This window comes from Salvelinus fontinalis, chromosome 11, assembly GCF_029448725.1.
Source record: "Salvelinus fontinalis isolate EN_2023a chromosome 11, ASM2944872v1, whole genome shotgun sequence".
Taxonomy (NCBI): domain Eukaryota; kingdom Metazoa; phylum Chordata; class Actinopteri; order Salmoniformes; family Salmonidae; genus Salvelinus; species Salvelinus fontinalis.
In genome coordinates, this window is record NC_074675.1 from 59,582,445 (window position 1) to 59,602,723 (window position 20,279).

Genomic DNA, 20,279 nt, shown 5'->3' on the forward strand with positions numbered 1-20,279 from the left:
CTGCCTTGTTGATAGTGCTGTTAAGAAGGTAGAAACTAGGGCCTGTAGGACCTGCCTTGTTGATAGTGTTGTTAAGAAGGTAGAAACTAGGGCCTGTAGGACCTGCCTTGTTGATAGTGTTGTTAAGAAGGTAGAAACTAGGACCTGTAGGACCTGCCTTGTTGATAGTGTTGTTAAGAAGGTAGAAACTAGGACCTGTAGGACCTGCCTTGTTGATAGTGTTGTTAAGAAGGTAGAAACTAGGACCTGTAGGACCTGCCTTGTTGATAGTGTTGTTAAGAAGGTAGAAACTAGGGCCTGTAGGACCTGCCTTGTTGATAGTGCTGTTAAGAAGGTAGAAACTAGGGCCAGTAGGACCTGCCTTGTTGATAGTGTTGTTAAGAAGGTAGAAACCAGGGCCTGTAGGACCTGCCTTGTTGATAGTGCTGTTAAGAAGGTAGAAACTGGGGGCTGTAGGACCTGCCTTGTTGATAGGGCTGTTAAGAAGGTAGAAACTGGGGGCTGTAGGACCTGCCTTGTTGATAGTGCTGTTAAGAAGGTAGAAACTAGGGCCAGTAGGACCTGCCTTGTTGATAGTGTTGTTAAGAAGGTAGAAACCAGGGCCTGTAGGACCTGCCTTGTTGATAGTGCTGTTAAGAAGGTAGAAACTGGGGGCTGTAGGACCTGCCTTGTTGATAGGGCTGTTAAGAAGGTAGAAACTGGGGGCTGTAGGACCTGCCTTGTTGATAGTGTTGTTAAGAAGGTAGAAACTAGGGCCTGTAGGACCTGCCTTGTTGATCGTGTTGTTAAGAAGGTAGAAACTAGGGCCTGTAGGACCTGCCTTGTTGATAGTGTTGTTAAGAAGGTAGAAACTAGGACCTGTAGGACCTGCCTTGTTGATAGTGTTGTTAAGAAGGTAGAAACTAGGACCTGTAGGACCTGCCTTGTTGATAGTGTTGTTAAGAAGGTAGAAACTAGGGCCTGTAGGACCTGCCTTGTTGATAGTGTTGTTAAGAAGGTAGAAACTAGGGCCTGTAGGACCTGCCTTGTTGATAGTGCTGTTAAGAAGGTAGAAACTAGGGCCTGTAGGACCTGCCTTGTTGATAGTGTTGTTAAGAAGGTAGAAACTAGGGCCTGTAGGACCTGCCTTGTTGATAGTGCTGTTAAGAAGGTAGAAACTGTAGGACCTGCCTTGTTGATAGTGTTGTTAAGAAGGTAGAAACTGTAGGACCTGCCTTGTTGATAGTGTTGTTAAGAAGGTAGAAACTAGGGCCTGTAGGTCCTGCCTTGTTGATAGTGTTGTTAAGAAGGTAGAAACTAGGGCCTGTAGGACCTGCCTTGTTGATAGTGTTGTTAAGAAGGTAGAAACTAGGGCCTGTAGGACCTGCCTTGTTGATCGTGTTGTTAAGAAGGTAGAAACTAGGGCCTGTAGGACCTGCCTTGTTGATAGTGTTGTTAAGAAGGTAGAAACTAGGGCCTGTAGGACCTGCCTTGTTGATAGTGTTGTTAAGAAGGTAGAAACTAGGGCCTGTAGGACCTGCCTTGTTGATAGTGTTGTTAAGAAGGTAGAAACTAGGGCCTGTAGGACCTGCCTTGTTGATAGTGTTGTCAAGGTAGAAACTGGGGCCTGTAGGACCTGCCTTGTTGATAGTGTTGTTAAGAAGGTAAAAACTAGGGCCTGTAGGACCTGCCTTGTTGATAGTGTTGTTAAGAAGTTTTAAGAAGGTAGAAACTAGGAGGGAGGTTATTTAATATATATATATTTTTTTTAGGGGTGGATCAGCTTAATATTGCGGAAAGAATGTTGCTTCCAATGTAATTGTCTGCATCATTTCCAATCCCCCATATTTTTTTGGGGTAAATATATATATCCATTCACGCATGCATACATATACACATATATACATACACATACCTACATAGACATACATACTTTTTTTAAAGAGATTACCTTTATTATTATTCCCCGCAAACCCTACCACCGATCCCCCAATTGGAGTAAACTGATAAACACTTCTGTTTTTACCTTCAATTTATACATCTTATACACATTTTACAGACACAGTCCACTTTACAATAGTTCTCTCTTGTTTGTTCTTAGTCCTTCCTCTATTTCTGTTGTCCATCCAGTTTGATTTCCACTTGTAACTGTGCTATTTCACAATAGCTCCGCACCTATACACATTTCACAGATCCCGTATGCCCTATATTGTTTATCTTGTTATTAGTCCCACCCTTCAGCTCCAAACAAACCTTTCCCATCTATCTTCCAACATCATCCATTTCGGATTTTTATTTGCCATATATTTTTCAACTGTGCTGTGATGCTTCACAAAAGATTTGAATCTTCCTATTCTCATAGCTTCCACGGATTGTAAATTGAAAATAAACATTTTTGCTAAAATAATTATTATATTATTGATTGATTGACTATGGCTTTTCAAATCCCCCAGTATTGCTATCTGTAGCGTTAGTTCTACGCAAATGTTGCAATTCTTCAACCATTCCTGGACCTGTGACCAAAAACGAGCTACATGCGGACAATAACAAAATAAATTATTATTTAAGGTTAGGTTATTTAATATTTATGATGACAACATCCTGAAGATTGAATCTCTACTTAGTATGACAAGTTTATAAACTTGACAAGATTATTCGACCTGTAATATAACTTTTTTGAAGTTTTCGTCCGACGTTCGCCTGGATCTGCGCGAGTAATGGACATTATCGAAGAAAACAACGATTTACTGTGGAACAAGGATTGGGATGCAGGGTGGTATGATGCTGGTTATAGCCAGCAGTGGGATGCAGGGTGGTGTGATGCTGGTTATAGCCAGCAGTGGGATGCAGGGTGGTGTGATGCTGGTTAAAGCCAGCAGTGGGATGCAGGGTGGTATGATGCTGGTTATAGACAGCAGTGGGGTGCAGGGTGGTATGATGCTGGTTAAAGCCAGCAGTGGGATGCAGGGTGGTATGATGCTGGTTATAGCCAGCAGTGGGGTGCAGGGCGGTATGATGCTGGTTATAGCCAGCAGTGGGATGCAGGGTGGTATGATGCTGGTTATAGCCAGCAGTGGGGTGCAGGGTGGTATGATGCTGGTTAAAGACAGCAGTGGGATGCAGGGTGGTATGATGCTGGTTATAGCCAGCAGTGGGGTGCAGGGTGGTATGATGCTGGTTAAAGCCAGCAGTGGGATGCAGGGTGGTATGATGCTGGTTAAAGCCAGCAGTGGGATGCAGGGTGGTATGATGCTGGTTATAGCCAGCAGTGGGATGCAGGGTGGTATGATGCTGGTTAAAGCCAGCAGTGGGGTGCAGGGTGGTATGATGCTGGTTAAAGCCAGCAGTGGGGTGCAGGGTGGTATGATGCTGGTTAAAGCCAGCAGTGGGGTGCAGGGTGGTATGATGCTGGTTATAGCCAGCAGTGGGGTGCAGGGTGGTATGATGCTGGTTATAGCCAGCAGTGGGATGCAGGGTGGTATGATGCTGGTTATAGCCAGCAGTGGGATGCAGGGTGGTATGATGCTGGTTAAAGCCAGCAGTGGGATGCAGGGTGGTATGATGCTGGTTATAGCCAGCAGTGGGATGCAGGGTGGTATGATGCTGGTTAAAGCCAGCAGTGGGATGCAGGGTGGTATGATGCTGGTTATAGACAGCAGTGGGATGCAGGGTGGTATGATGCTGGTTATAGCCAGCAGTGGGGTGCAGGGTGGTATGATGCTGGTTATAGCCAGCAGTGGGGTGCAGGGTGGTATGATGCTGGTTATAGCCAGCAGTGGGGTGCAGGGTGGTATGATGCTGGTTATAGCCAGCAGTGGGATGCAGGGTTGTATGATGCTGGTTAAAGCCAGCAGTGGGATGCAGGGTGGTATGATGCTGGTTATAGCCAGCAGTGGGGTGCAGGGTGGTATGATGCTGGTTTTAGCCAGCAGTGGGGTGCAGGGTGGTATGATGCTGGTTATAGCCAGCAGTGGGATGCAGGGTGGTATGATGCTGGTTATAGCCAGCAGTGGGGTGCAGGGTGGTATGGTGCTGGTTAAAGACAGCAGTGGGGTGCAGGGTGGTATGATGCTGGTTAAAGACAGCAGTGGGGTGCAGGGTGGTATGATGCTGGTTAAAGCCAGCAGTGGGGTGCAGGGTGGTATGATGCTGGTTATAGCCAGCAGTGGGATGCAGGGTGGTATGATGCTGGTTAAAGACAGCAGTGGAATGCAGGGTGGTATGATGCTGGTTAAAACCAGCAGTGGGCTGCAGGGTGGTATGATGCTGGTTATAGCCAGCAGTGGGATGCAGGGTGGTATGATGCTGGTTATAGCCAGCAGTGGGATGCAGGGTGGTATGATGCTGGTTATAGCCAGCAGTGGGGTGCAGGGTGGTATGCTGCTGGTTAAAGACAGCAGTGGGATGCAGGGTGGTATGATGCTGGTTATAGCCAGCAGTGGGATGCAGGGTGGTATGCTGCTGGTTAAAGCCAGCAGTGGGGTGCAGGGTGGTATGATGCTGGTTATAGCCAGCAGTGGGATGCAGGGTGGTATGATGCTGGTTAAAGCCAGCAGTGGGATGCAGGGTGGTATGATGCTGGTTATAGCCAGCAGTGGGGTGCAAGGTGGTATGATGCTGGTTATAGACAGCAGTGGGATGCAGGGTGGTGTGATGCTGGTTATAGCCAGCAGTGGGGTGCAGGGTGGTATGATGCTGGTTATAGCCAGCAGTGGGATGCAGGGTGGTATGATGCTGGTTAAAGCCAGCAGTGGGATGCAGGGTGGTATGATGCTGGTTATAGCCAGCAGTGGGGTGCAGGGTGGTATGATGCTGGTTATAGACAGCAGTGGGATGCAGGGTGGTATGATGCTGGTTATAGCCAGCAGTGGGCTGCAGGGTGGTATGATGCTGGTTAAAGACAGCAGTGGGGTGCAGGGTGGTATGATGCTGGTTATAGCCAGCAGTGGGATGCAGGGTGGTATGATGCTGGTTATAGCCAGCAGTGGGATGCAGGGTGGTATGATGCTGGTTATGGACAGCAGTGGGATGCAGGGTGGTATGATGCTGGTTATAGACAGCAGTGGGATGCAGGGTGGTATGATGCTGGTTATAGCCAGCAGTGGGGTGCAGGGTGGTATGATGCTGGTTAAAGACAGCAGTGGGGTGCAGGGTGGTATGATGCTGGTTAAAGCCAGCAGTGGGGTGCAGGGTGGTATGATGCTGGTTATAGCCAGCAGTGGGGTGCAGGGTGGTATGATGCTGGTTATAGACAGCAGTGGGATGCAGGGTGGTATGATGCTGGTTATAGCCAGCAGTGGGGTGCAGGGTGGTATGATGCTGGTTATAGACAGCAGTGGGATGCAGGGTGGTATGATGCTGGTTATAGCCAGCAGTGGGGTGCAGGGTGGTATGATGCTGGTTATAGACAGCAGTGGGGTGCAGGGTGGTATGATGCTGGTTATAGCCAGCAGTGGGATGCAGGGTGGTATGATGCTGGTTAAAGACAGCAGTGGGGTGCAGGGTGGTATGATGCTGGTTATAGCCAGCAGTGGGATGCAGGGTGGTATGATGCTGGTTATAGCCAGCAGTGGGGTGCAGGGTGGTATGATGCTGGTAATAGCCAGCAGTGGGATGCAGGGTGGTATGATGCTGGTTATAGCCAGCAGTGGGGTGCAGGGTGGTATGATGCTGGTTATAGCCAGCAGTGGGGTGCAGGGTGGTATGATGCTGGTTATAGACAGCAGTGGGATGCAGGGTGGTATGATGCTGGTTGTAGCCGGCAGTGGGGTGCAGGGTGGTATGATGCTGGTTATAGACAGCAGTGGGATGCAGGGTGGTATGATGCTGGTTAAAGACAGCAGTGGGGTGCAGGGTGGTATGATGCTGGTTATAGACAGCAGTGGGATGCAGGGTGGTATGATGCTGGTTATAGCCAGCAGTGGGATGCAGGGTGGTATGATGCTGGTTATAGACAGCAGTGGGGTGCAGGGTGGTATGATGCTGGTTATAGCCAGCAGTGGGATGCAGGGTGGTATGATGCTGGTTAAAGACAGCAGTGGGGTGCAGGGTGGTATGGTGCTGGTTATAGCCAGCAGTGGGGTGCAGGGTGGTATGGTGCTGGTTATAGCCAGCAGTGGGGTGCAGGGTGGTATGATGCTGGTTAAAGACAGCAGTGGGATGCAGGGTGGTATGATGCTGGTTAAAGACAGCAGTGGGGTGCAGGGTGGTATGATGCTGGTTATAGCCAGCAGTGGGATGCAGGGTGGTATGATGCTGGTTAAAGACAGCAGTGGGGTGCAGGGTGGTATGATGCTGGTTATAGCCAGCAGTGGGGTGCAGGGTGGTATGATGCTGGTTATAGCCAGCAGTGGGGTGCAGGGTGGTATGATGCTGGTTATAGCCAGCAGTGGGGTGCAGGGTGGTATGGTGCTGGTTATAGCCAGCAGTGGGGTGCAGGGTGGTATGATGCTGGTTATAGCCAGCAGTGGGGTGCAGGGTGGTATGGTGCTGGTTACTCATAATAAAACATCATAAAACATAAAAGTGTTATGTATCGGCTTAAAGATTAACTTCTTGTTAATCCAACCGCGGTGTCAGATTTCAAAAACGCTTTACGGTGAAAGCATACCATGCGATTATCTGAGGACAGCACCCAGCAGACAAATCATTACAAACAGTTACCAGCCAAGTATTGGAGTTACAAAATTCAGAAATAGCGATACAATTAATCACTTACCTTTGATGATCTTCATATGGTTGTACTCACAAGACTCCCAGTTACACAGTACATGTTCGTTTTGTTCGATAAAGTCCCTCTTTATATCCAAAAACCTCAGTTTTGTTGGCGCGTTTTGTTCAGTAATCCACAGGCTCAAAGGCAGTCAAAGGCAGACGAAAAATCCAAATAGTATCAGTAAAATTCGTAGAAACATGTCAAACGATGTTTATAATCAATCCTCAGGTTGTTTTTAGTCATAATAATCAATCATATTTCAACCGGACAATAGCTTCGTCAATATAAAAGAAAAACAATTAAGGCACTCTCTCGGTCGTGCACAGCAAACAGGTCTGGGGACTTTCCACTATCCGCTTACTCAGAGTGGTCTTACTCTCTCATTTTTCAGAATAAAAGCATGAAACAATTTCTAAAGACTGTTGACATCTAGTGGAAGCCATGGGAAGTGCAATTTGAGTCCTAAGTCAATGGATACTGTATTGGCATTCAATAGAAAACTACAAACATTAAAATATTGCACTTCCTGGATATATTTTTCTCAGCTTTTCACCTGCCATATCAGTTCTGTTATACTCACAGACATTATTGTAACAGTTTTGGAAACTTTAGAGTGTTTCCTATCAAAATCTACCAATTATATGCATATCCTAGCTTCTGGGCCTGAGTACCAGGCAGTTTACTTTGGGCACGCTTTTCATCCGGATGTCAAAATACTGCCCACTACCCAAGAGAGGTTAAACTTCAGGGAGTAGACCTCCTGAAACACTGATCAGAGGGAGTAGACCTCCTGAAACACTGATCAGAGGGAGTAGACCTCCTGAAACACTGATCAGAGGGAGTAGACCTCCTGAAACACTGATCAGAGGGAGTAGACCTCCTGAAACACTGATCAGAGGGAGTAGACCTCCTGAAACACTGATCAGAGGGAGTAGACCTCCTGAAACACTGATCAGAGGGAGTAGACCTCCTGAAACACTGATCAGAGGGAGTAGACCTCCTGAAACACTGATCAGAGGGAGTAGACCTCCTGAAACACTGATCAGAGGGAGTAGACCTCCTGAAACACTGATCAGAGGGAGTAGACCTCCTGAAACACTGATCAGAGGGAGTAGACCTCCTGAAACACTGATCAGAGGGAGTAGACCTCCTGAAACACTGATCAGAGGGAGTAGACCTCCTGAAACACTGATCAGAGGGAGTAGACCTGCTGAAACACTGATCAGAGGGAGTAGACCTCCTGAAACACTGATCAGAGGGAGTAGACCTCCTGAAACACTGATCAGAGGGAGTAGACCTCCTGAAACACTGATCAGAGGGAGTAGACCTCCTGAAACACTGATCAGAGGGAGTAGACCTCCTGAAACACTGATCAGAGGGAGTAGACCTCCTGAAACACTGATCAGAGGGAGTAGACCTGCTGAAACACTGATCAGAGGGAGTAGACCTCCTGAAACACTGATCAGAGGGAGTAGACCTCCTGAAACACTGATCAGAGAGAGTAGACCTTCTGAAACACTGATCAGAGGGAGTAGACCTTCTGAAACACTGATCAGAGGGGACTGTGTGTTTAACTCTGTTGAACCCCTCTCTACAGGATGTTACCGTATGGCTGTCTGTCTATAGGGGACTGTGTGTTTAACTCTGTTGAACCCCTCTCTACAGGATGTTACCGTATGGCTGTCTGTCTATAGGGGACTGTGTGTTTAACTCTGTTGAACCCCTCTCTACAGGATGTTACCGTATGGCTGTCTGTCTATAGGGGACTGTGTGTTTAACTCTGTTGAACCCCTCTCTACAGGATGTTACCGTATGGCTGTCTGTCTATAGGGGACTGTGTGTTTAACTCTGTTGAACCCCTCTCTACAGGATGTTACCGTATGGCTGTCTGTCTATAGGGGACTGTGTGTTTAACTCTGTTGAACCCCTCTCTACAGGATGTTACCGTATGGCTGTCTGTCTATAGGGGACTGTGTGTTTAACTCTGTTGAACCCCTCTCTACAGGATGTTACCGTATGGCTGTCTGTCTATAGGGGACTGTGTGTTTAACTCTGTTGAACCCCTCTCTACAGGATGTTACCGTATGGCTGTCTGTCTATAGGGGACTGTGTGTTTAACTCTGTTGAACCCCTCTCTACAGGATGTTACCGTATGGCTGTCTGTCTATAGGGGACTGTGTGTTTAACTCTGTTGAACCCCTCTCTACAGGATGTTACCGTATGGCTGTCTGTCTATAGGGGACTGTGTGTTTAACTCTGTTGAACCCCTCTCTACAGGATGTTACCGTATGGCTGTCTGTCTATAGGGGACTGTGTGTTTAACTCTGTTGAACCCCTCTCTACAGGATGTTACCGTATGGCTGTCTGTCTATAGGGGACTGTGTGTTTAACTCTGTTGAACCCCTCTCTACAGGATGTTACCGTATGGCTGTCTGTCTATAGGGGACTGTGTGTTTAACTCTGTTGAACCCCTCTCTACAGGATGTTACCGTATGGCTGTCTGTCTATAGGGGACTGTGTGTTTAACTCTGTTGAACCCCTCTCTACAGGATGTTACCGTATGGCTGTCTGTCTATAGGGGACTGTGTGTTTAACTCTGTTGAACCCCTCTCTACAGGATGTTACCGTATGGCTGTCTGTCTATAGGGGACTGTGTGTTTAACTCTGTTGAACCCCTCTCTACAGGATGTTACCGTATGGCTGTCTGTCTATAGGGGACTGTGTGTTTAACTCTGTTGAACCCCTCTCTACAGGATGTTACCGTATGGCTGTCTGTCTATAGGGGACTGTGTGTTTAACTCTGTTGAACCCCTCTCTACAGGATGTTACCGTATGGCTGTCTGTCTATAGGGGACTGTGTGTTTAACTCTGTTGAACCCCTCTCTACAGGATGTTACCGTATGGCTGTCTGTCTATAGGGGACTGTGTGTTTAACTCTGTTGAACCCCTCTCTACAGGATGTTACCGTATGGCTGTCTGTCTATAGGGGACTGTGTGTTTAACTCTGTTGAACCCCTCTCTACAGGATGTTACCGTATGGCTGTCTGTCTATAGGGGACTGTGTGTTTAACTCTGTTGAACCCCTCTCTACAGGATGTTACCGTATGGCTGTCTGTCTATAGGGGACTGTGTGTTTAACTCTGTTGAACCCCTCTCTACAGGATGTTACCGTATGGCTGTCTGTCTATAGGGGACTGTGTGTTTAACTCTGTTGAACCCCTCTCTACAGGATGTTACCGTATGGCTGTCTGTCTATAGGGGACTGTGTGTTTAACTCTGTTGAACCCCTCTCTACAGGATGTTACCGTATGGCTGTCTGTCTATAGGGGACTGTGTGTTTAACTCTGTTGAACCCCTCTCTACAGGATGTTACCGTATGGCTGTCTGTCTATAGGGGACTGTGTGTTTAACTCTGTTGAACCCCTCTCTACAGGATGTTACCGTATGGCTGTCTGTCTATAGGGGACTGTGTGTTTAACTCTGTTGAACCCCTCTCTACAGGATGTTACCGTATGGCTGTCTGTCTATAGGGGACTGTGTGTTTAACTCTGTTGAACCCCTCTCTACAGGATGTTACCGTATGGCTGTCTGTCTATAGGGGACTGTGTGTTTAACTCTGTTGAACCCCTCTCTACAGGATGTTACCGTATGGCTGTCTGTCTATAGGGGACTGTGTGTTTAACTCTGTTGAACCCCTCTCTACAGGATGTTACCGTATGGCTGTCTGTCTATAGGGGACTGTGTGTTTAACTCTGTTGAACCCCTCTCTACAGGATGTTACCGTATGGCTGTCTGTCTATAGGGGACTGTGTGTTTAACTCTGTTGAACCCCTCTCTACAGGATGTTACCGTATGGCTGTCTGTCTATAGGGGACTGTGTGTTTAACTCTGTTGAACCCCTCTCTACAGGATGTTACCGTATGGCTGTCTGTCTATAGGGGACTGTGTGTTTAACTCTGTTGAACCCCTCTCTACAGGATGTTACCGTATGGCTGTCTGTCTATAGGGGACTGTGTGTTTAACTCTGTTGAACCCCTCTCTACAGGATGTTACCGTATGGCTGTCTGTCTATAGGGGACTGTGTGTTTAACTCTGTTGAACCCCTCTCTACAGGATGTTACCGTATGGCTGTCTGTCTATAGGGGACTGTGTGTTTAACTCTGTTGAACCCCTCTCTACAGGATGTTACCGTATGGCTGTCTGTCTATAGGGGACTGTGTGTTTAACTCTGTTGAACCCCTCTCTACAGGATGTTACCGTATGGCTGTCTGTCTATAGGGGACTGTGTGTTTAACTCTGTTGAACCCCTCTCTACAGGATGTTACCGTATGGCTGTCTGTCTATAGGGGACTGTGTGTTTAACTCTGTTGAACCCCTCTCTACAGGATGTTACCGTATGGCTGTCTGTCTATAGGGGACTGTGTGTTTAACTCTGTTGAACCCCTCTCTACAGGATGTTACCGTATGGCTGTCTGTCTATAGGGGACTGTGTGTTTAACTCTGTTGAACCCCTCTCTACAGGATGTTACCGTATGGCTGTCTGTCTATAGGGGACTGTGTGTTTAACTCTGTTGAACCCCTCTCTACAGGATGTTACCGTATGGCTGTCTGTCTATAGGGGACTGTGTGTTTAACTCTGTTGAACCCCTCTCTACAGGATGTTACCGTATGGCTGTCTGTCTATAGGGGACTGTGTGTTTAACTCTGTTGAACCCCTCTCTACAGGATGTTACCGTATGGCTGTCTGTCTATAGGGGACTGTGTGTTTAACTCTGTTGAACCCCTCTCTACAGGATGTTACCGTATGGCTGTCTGTCTATAGGGGACTGTGTGTTTAACTCTGTTGAACCCCTCTCTACAGGATGTTACCGTATGGCTGTCTGTCTATAGGGGACTGTGTGTTTAACTCTGTTGAACCCCTCTCTACAGGATGTTACCGTATGGCTGTCTGTCTATAGGGGACTGTGTGTTTAACTCTGTTGAACCCCTCTCTACAGGATGTTACCGTATGGCTGTCTGTCTATAGGGGACTGTGTGTTTAACTCTGTTGAACCCCTCTCTACAGGATGTTACCGTATGGCTGTCTGTCTATAGGGGACTGTGTGTTTAACTCTGTTGAACCCCTCTCTACAGGATGTTACCGTATGGCTGTCTGTCTATAGGGGACTGTGTGTTTAACTCTGTTGAACCCCTCTCTACAGGATGTTACCGTATGGCTGTCTGTCTATAGGGGACTGTGTGTTTAACTCTGTTGAACCCCTCTCTACAGGATGTTACCGTATGGCTGTCTGTCTATAGGGGACTGTGTGTTTAACTCTGTTGAACCCCTCTCTACAGGATGTTACCGTATGGCTGTCTGTCTATAGGGGACTGTGTGTTTAACTCTGTTGAACCCCTCTCTACAGGATGTTACCGTATGGCTGTCTGTCTATAGGGGACTGTGTGTTTAACTCTGTTGAACCCCTCTCTACAGGATGTTACCGTATGGCTGTCTGTCTATAGGGGACTGTGTGTTTAACTCTGTTGAACCCCTCTCTACAGGATGTTACCGTATGGCTGTCTGTCTATAGGGGACTGTGTGTTTAACTCTGTTGAACCCCTCTCTACAGGATGTTACCGTATGGCTGTCTGTCTATAGGGGACTGTGTGTTTAACTCTGTTGAACCCCTCTCTACAGGATGTTACCGTATGGCTGTCTGTCTATAGGGGACTGTGTGTTTAACTCTGTTGAACCCCTCTCTACAGGATGTTACCGTATGGCTGTCTGTCTATAGGGGACTGTGTGTTTAACTCTGTTGAACCCCTCTCTACAGGATGTTACCGTATGGCTGTCTGTCTATAGGGGACTGTGTGTTTAACTCTGTTGAACCCCTCTCTACAGGATGTTACCGTATGGCTGTCTGTCTATAGGGGACTGTGTGGGGCTGATAGAGGTGGTGAAGAACAGCTTTACCATCATGCAGATCCAGTGTAAAGGAGGCCTGAAGGGGGCGTTGCAGTTCAACAGCAACACACTGCACCACTGGATTAAGGACAAGAACAAAGGAGAGGGGTGAGTAGAGTACACCTGTCTGTCTGTTACACCGGTCTGTCTGTTACACCGGTCTGTCTGTCTGTTACACCTGTCTGTCTGTCTGTTACACCTGTCTGTCTGTCTGTTACACCTGTCTGTCTGTTACACCTGTCTGTCTGTCTGTTACACCTGTCTGTCTGTCTGTTACACCTGTCTGTCTGTTACACCGGTCTGTCTGTCTGTTACACCTGTCTGTCTGTCTGTTACACCTGTCTGTCTGTTACACCGGTCTGTCTGTCTGTTACACCTGTCTGTCTGTTACACCTGTCTGTCTGTTACACCGGTCTGTCTGTCTGTTACACCTGTCTGTCTGTCTGTTACACCTGTCTGTCTGTCTGTTACACCTGTCTGTCTGTTACACCGGTCTGTCTGTCTGTTACACCTGTCTGTCTGTCTGTTACACCTGTCTGTCTGTCTGTTACACCTGTCTGTCTGTGTGTTACACCTGTTTGTCTGTCTGTTACACCGGTCTGTCTGTCTGTTACACCTGTCTGTCTGTTACACCGGTCTGTCTGTTACACCTGTCTGTCTGTCTGTTACACCTGTCTGTCTGTTACACCGGTCTGTCTGTTACACCTGTCTGTCTGTTACACCTGTCTGTCTGTTACACCGGTCTGTCTGTCTGTTACACCTGTCTGTCTGTTACACCGGTCTGTCTGTCTGTTACACCTGTCTGTCTGTCTGTTACACCTGTCTGTCTGTCTGTTACACCGGTCTGTCTGTCTGTTACACCGGTCTGTCTGTCTGTTACACCTGTCTGTCTGTCTGTTACAGCTGTCTGTCTGTCTGTCTGTCTGTCTGTCTGTTACACCTGTCTGTCTGTCTGTTACACCTGTCTGTCTGTTACACCTGTCTGTCTGTCTGTTACACCGGTCTGTCTGTCTGTTACACCTGTCTGTCTGTCTGTTACACCTGTCTGTCTGTCTGTTACACCGGTCTGTCTGTTACACCGGTCTGTCTGTCTGTTACACCTGTCTGTCTGTTACACCTGTCTGTCTGTCTGTCTGTTACACCTGTCTGTCTGTTACACCGGTCTGTCTGTCTGTTACACCTGTCTGTCTGTCTGTTACACCTGTCTGTCTGTTACACCGGTCTGTCTGTCTGTTACACCTGTCTGTCTGTCTGTTACACCTGTCTGTCTGTCTGTTACACCTGTCTGTCTGTCTGTTACACCTGTCTGTCTGTCTGTTACACCTGTCTGTCTGTTACACCGGTCTGTCTGTCTGTTACACCTGTCTGTCTGTCTGTTACACCTGTCTGTCTGTTACACCGGTCTGTCTGTCTGTTACACCTGTCTGTCTGTTACACCGGTCTGTCTGTGTGTTACACCTGTCTGTCTGTCTGTTACACCTGTCTGTCTGTCTGTTACACCTGTCTGTCTGTCTGTTACACCTGTCTGTCTGTCTGTTACACCTGTCTGTCTGTCTGTTACACCTGTCTGTCTGTCTGTTACACCTGCCTGTCTGTCTGTTACACCGGTCTGTCTGTGTGTTACACCGGTCTGTCTGTCTGTTACACCTGTCTGTCTGTTACACCGGTCTGTCTGTCTGTTACACCTGTCTGTCTGTTACACCGGTCTGTCTGTCTGTTACACCTGTCTGTCTGTTACACCGGTCTGTCTGTCTGTTACACCTGTCTGTCTGTCTGTTACACCTGTCTGTCTGTTACACCGGTCTGTCTGTCTGTTACACCTGTCTGTCTGTTACACCGGTCTGTCTGTGTGTTACACCTGTCTGTCTGTCTGTTACACCTGTCTGTCTGTCTGTTACACCTGTCTGTCTGTTACACCGGTCTGTCTGTCTGTTACACCTGTCTGTCTGTCTGTTACACCTGTCTGTCTGTCTGTTACACCTGTCTGTCTGTCTGTTACACCTGTCTGTCTGTCTGTTACACCTGTCTGTCTGTCTGTTACACCTGCCTGTCTGTCTGTTACACCTGCCTGTCTGTCTGTTACACCTGTCTGTCTGTCTGTTACACCTGTCTGTCTGTCTGTCTGTCTGTTACACCTGTCTGTCTGTCTGTCTGTTACACCTGTCTGTCTGTTACACCTGTCTGTCTGTCTGTTACACCTGTCTGTCTGTCTGTTACACCTGTCTGTCTGTCTGTTACACCTGTCTGTCTGTCTGTTACACCTGTCTGTCTGTCTGTCTGTTACACCTGTCTGTCTGTTACACCTGTCTGTCTGTTATACCTGTCTGTCTGTCTGTTACACCTGTCTGTCTGTCTGTCTGTTACACCTGTCTGTCTGTCTGTTACACCTGTCTGTCTGTCTGTTACACCTGTCTGTCTGTTACACCTGTCTGTCTGTCTGTTACACCTGTCTGTCTGTCTGTTACACCTGTCTGTCTGTCTGTTACACCTGTCTGTCTGTCTGTTACACCTGTCTGTCTGTCTGTTACACCTGTCTGTCTGTCTGTTACACCTGTCTGTCTGTCTGTTACACCTGTCTGTCTGTTACACCTGTCTGTCTGTCTGTTACACCTGTCTGTTTAACTGTCTGTTACACCTGTCTGTTTAACTGTCTGTTACACCTGTCTGTCTAACTGTCTGTTACACCTGTCTGTTTAACTGTCTGTTACACCTGTCTGTCTAACTGTCTGTCTAACTGTCTGTCTAACTGTCTGTCTAACTGTCTGTTACACCTGTCTGTTTAACTGTCTGTCTGTCTAACTGTCTGTTACACCTGTCTGTTTAACTGTCTGTTACACCTGTCTGTCTAACTGTCTGTCTAACTGTCTGTCTAACTGTCTGTTACACCTGTCTGTTTAACTGTCTGTTACACCTGTCTGTTACACCTGTCTGTCTAACTGTCTGTTACACCTGTCTGTCTAACTGTCTGTTACACCTGTCTGTCTAACTGTCTGTTACACCTGTCTGTTACACCTGTCTGTCTAACTGTCTGTTACACCTGTCTGTCTAACTGTCTGTTACACCTGTCTGTCTAACTGTCTGTTACACCTGTCTGTCTAACTGTCTGTCACACCTGTCTGTCTAACTGTCTGTCACACCTGTCTGTCTAACTGTCTGTTACACCTGTCTGTTTAACTGTCTGTTACACCTGTCTGTCTAACTGTCTGTTACACCTGTCTGTCTAACTGTCTGTCACACCTGTCTGTCTAACCGTCTGTCTAACTGTCTGTCTAACTGTCTGTTACACCTGTCTGTTTAACTGTCTGTCTGTTTAACTGTCTGTTACACCTGTCTGTTTAACTGTCTGTTACACCTGTCTGTTTAACTGTCTGTTACACCTGTCTGTCTAACTGTCTGTTACACCTGTCTGTCTAACTGTCTGTTACACCTGTCTGTTACACCTGTCTGTCTAACTGTCTGTTACACCTGTCTGTTACACCTGTCTGTCTAACTGTCTGTTACACCTGTCTGTTACACCTGTCTGTCTAACTGTCTGTTACACCTGTCTGTTACACCTGTCTGTCTAACTGTCTGTTACACCTGTCTGTTACACCTGTCTGTCTAACTGTCTGTCTAACTGTCTGTTACACCTGTCTGTCTAACTGTCTGTTACACCTGTCTGTCTAACTGTCTGTTACACCTGTCTGTCTAACTGTCTGTTACACCTGTCTGTCTAACTGTCTGTTACACCTGTCTGTCTAACTGTCTGTTACACCTGTCTGTCTAACTGTCTGTTACACCTGTCTGTCTAACTGTCTGTTACACCTGTCTGTCTAACTGTCTGTTACACCTGTCTGTCTAACTGTCTGTTACACCTGTCTGTTTAACTGTCTGTTACACCTGTCTGTTACACCTGTCTGTCTAACTGTCTGTTACACCTGTCTGTCTAACTGTCTGTTACACCTGTCTGTTTAACTGTCTGTTACACCTGTCTGTTTAACTGTCTGTCTGTCTAACTGTCTGTTACACCTGTCTGTTACACCTGTCTGTCTAACTGTCTGTTACACCTGTGTCTGTTACACCTGTCTGTCTGTCTGTTACACCTGTCTGTTTAACTGTCTGTCTGTCACACCTGTCTGTCTAACTGTCTGTTACACCTGTCTGTTTAACTGTCTGTCTGTCACACCTGTCTGTCTAACTGTCTGTTACACCTGTCTGTCTGTCTGTTACACCTGTCTGTCTGTCTGTTACACCTGTCTGTTTAACTGTCTGTCTGTTACACCTGTCTGTCGAACTGTCTGTCTGTTTCACCTGTCTGTCGAACTGTCTGTCTGTTTCACCTGTCTGTCGAACTGTCTGTCTGTTTCACCTGTCTGTCAAACTGTCTGTCTGTTTCACCTGTCTGTCAAACTGTCTGTCTGTTTCACCTGTCTGTCTGTTACACCTGTCTGTCAAACTGTCTGTCTGTTTCACCTGTCTCTGTTACACATATTTGTCTGTCTGTCTGTCTCCCTCTATATATAGACTTTAAACATCTCTCTCTGTCTTGTGCAGAGCTGTGATCCAGATAGACCTCTAACCCTATTCACCCCCAGGTATGACCGAGCGATAGACCTCTAACCCTATTCACCCCAAGGTATGACAGAGAGATAGACCTCTAACCCTATTCACCCCCAGGTATCACCGAAGACCTCTAACCCTATTCACCCCCAGGTATGACAGAGAGATAGACCTCTAACCCTATTCACCCCCAGGTATCACCGAAGACCTCTAACCCTATTCACCCCCAGGTATGACAGAGAGATGGAGCTCTAACCCTATTCACCCCCAGGTATGACCGAGCGATAGACCTCTAACCCTATTCACCCCCAGGTATGACCGAGCGATAGACCTCTAACCCTATTCACCCCCAGGTATGACCGAGCGATAGACCTGTTCACCAGGTCCTGTGCCGGGTACTGCGTAGCCACCTTCATCCTGGGTATAGGAGACAGACACAACTCCAACATCATGGTCAAGGAGAACGGACAGGTAACACACACACACACACCACACAACACACACAACACACATTACACAACACACACAACATAACGCACACAACACACATAACTATCCATCTATCTGAAGAAATGACCCAATAGTTAACTCCGATTTATATTTTCCATACTCTCTCTCTCTCCCTCTCCATCCGCTCCCTCTCCATTCTCTCTCTCTCTCTCTCTCTCTCTTTCTGTCTCTCTCTTTCTCTATCCGCTCCCCCTCTCTCTCTCTCCCCCAGCTGTTCCATATAGACTTTGGCCACTTCCTGGATCATAAGAAGAAGAAGTTTGGCTATAAGAGAGAGCGAGTTCCCTTCGTTCTGACACAAGACTTCCTGATCGTCATCAGTAAGGGAGTCCAGGAGTGTACCAAGACCAAAGAGTTTGAGAGGTACAACATACACAGTACACATACAAACAGTATACACACAGTGCACACACACCCTGTTAACCCCCCCCCCCTTCCCCCAGGTTCCAGGAGATGTGTTACAAGACACCCACCCTGTTAACCCTCCCCCCCCCCTTCCCCCAGGTTCCAGGAGATGTGTTACAAGGCGTACCTATCCATCCGCCAGCATGCCTCTCTGTTCATCAACCTGTTCTCCCTGCTGCTGGGCTGTGGCATGCCTGAACTACAGTCCTTTGATGACATTGCTTACCTGAGGAAGACCCTCGCTTTGGAGAAGAGCCAGCAGGTAATACAGAACCCTTGACCCCTGAACCCTGAACCCCACCTGAGGAAGACCCTCGCTTTGGAGAAGAGCCAGCAGGTAATACAGAACCCTTGACCCCTGAACCCTGAACCCCACCTGAGGAAGACCCTCGCTTTGGAGAAGAGCCAGCAGGTAATACAGAACCCTTGACCCCTGAACCCTGAACCCCACCTGAGGAAGACCCTCGCTTTGGAGAAGTGCCAGCAGGTAATACAGAACCCTTGACCCCTGAACCCTGAACCCCACCTGAGGAAGACCCTCGCTTTGGAGAAGTGCCAGCAGGTAATACAGAACCCTTGACCCCTGAACCCTACCTGAGGAAGACCCTTGCTCTGGAGAAGAGCCAGCAGGTAATACAGAATCCCTGACCCCTAACCCCTGACCCTACTTGAGGAAGACCCTCGCTTGGAGAAGTGCCAACAGGTAATGCAGAATCCCTGACCCCTAACCCCTACCCTACCTGAGGAAGACCCTGTACCAGGGGTATTCAAATGCGAGCCTGGACTTCCCAGACTTCTGCATGGTTTTCTGTTCTGCCTGATAATGAATTGCACCCACCTGCTGTCCCTGGTCTAAATCAGTCCCTGATTAGAGGAGAATCACCCACCTGGTGTCCCAGGTCTAAATCAGTCCCTGATTAGAGGGGAATCACCCACCTGGTGTCCCAGGTCTAAATCAGTCCCTGATTAGAGGGGAATCACCCACCTGGTGTCCCAGGTCTAAATCAGTCCCTGATTAGAGGGGAATCACCCACCTGGTGTCCCAGGTCTAAATCAGTCCCTGATTAGAAGAGAATCACCCACCTGGTGTCCCAGGTCTAAATCAGTCCCTGATTAGAGGGGAATCACCCACCTGGTGTCCCAGGTCTAAAACAGTCCCTGATTAGAGGGGAATCACCCACCTGGTGTCCCAGGTCTAAATCAGTCCCTGATTAGAGGGGAATCACCCACCTGGTGTCCCAGGTCTAAATCAGTCCCTGATTAGAGGGGAATCCCCCACCTGGTGTCCCAGGTCTAAATCAGTCCCTGATTAGAGGGGAATCACCCACCTGGTGTCCCAGGTCTAAATCAGTCCCTGATTAGAGGGGAATCACCCACCATGGTGTCCCAGGTCTAAATCAGTCCCTGATTAGAGGGGAATCGCCCACCTGCTGTCCCTGGTCTAAATCCGTCCCTGATTAGAGGGGAATCACCCACCTGGTGTCCCAGGTCTAAATCAGTCCCTGATTAGAGGGGAATCACCCACCTGGTGTCCCAGGTTTAAATCAGTCCCTGTTCAGAGGGGAATCACCCACCTGGTGTCCCAGGTCTAAATCAGTCCCTGATTAGAGGGGAATCACCCACCTGGTGTCCCAGGTCTAAATCAGTCCCTGATTAGAGGGGAATCACCCACCTGGTGTCCCAGGTCTAAATCAGTCCCTGATTAGAGGGGAATCACTCACCTGGTGTCCCAGGTCTAAATCAGTCCCTGATTAGAGGGGAATCACCCACCTGGTGTCCCAGGTCTAAATCAGTCCCTGATTGGAGGGGAATCACCCACCTGGTGTCCCAGGTTTAAATCAGTCCCTGTTCAGAGGGGAATCACCCACCTGGTGTCCCAGGTCTAAATCAGTCCCTGATTAGAGGGGAATCACCCACCTGGTGTCCCAGGTCTAAATCAGTTCCTGATTAGAGGGGAATCACCCACCTGGTGTCCCAGGTCTAAATCAGTCCCTGATTAGAGGGGAATCACTCACCTGGTGTCCCAGGTCTAAATCAGTCCCTGATTAGAGGGGAATCACCCACCTGGTGTCCCAGGTCTAAATCAGTCCCTGTTCAGAGGGGAATCACCCACCTGGTGTCTCAGGTCTAAATCAGTCCCTGGTTAGAGGGGAATCACCCACCTGGTGTCCCAGGTCTAAATCAGTC

General features: G+C 48.0%; 1 protein-coding gene across 4 annotated transcripts in view; it reads left to right on the top strand.

Moving 5' to 3' along the window:
* The window catches only part of LOC129866024 (phosphatidylinositol 4,5-bisphosphate 3-kinase catalytic subunit alpha isoform-like), a 127,328-nt gene that overhangs the window by 94,153 nt on the left and 12,896 nt on the right, over nt 1-20,279 (top strand). Inside the window, exons 21-24 of one of the 4 annotated variants that reach the window (XR_008761463.1) lie at nt 12,576-12,746; nt 17,531-17,648; nt 17,899-18,050; nt 18,192-18,504. Coding sequence is in view for 2 of the 4 variants with exons in the window: in XM_055939160.1 (XP_055795135.1) it covers nt 12,576-12,746; nt 17,531-17,648; nt 17,899-18,050; nt 18,192-18,354 (604 nt within the window). In the remaining 2 variants the exon portion in view is untranslated. The other 3 variants (XM_055939160.1, XR_008761464.1, XM_055939161.1) reach the window with 3 other exon arrangements.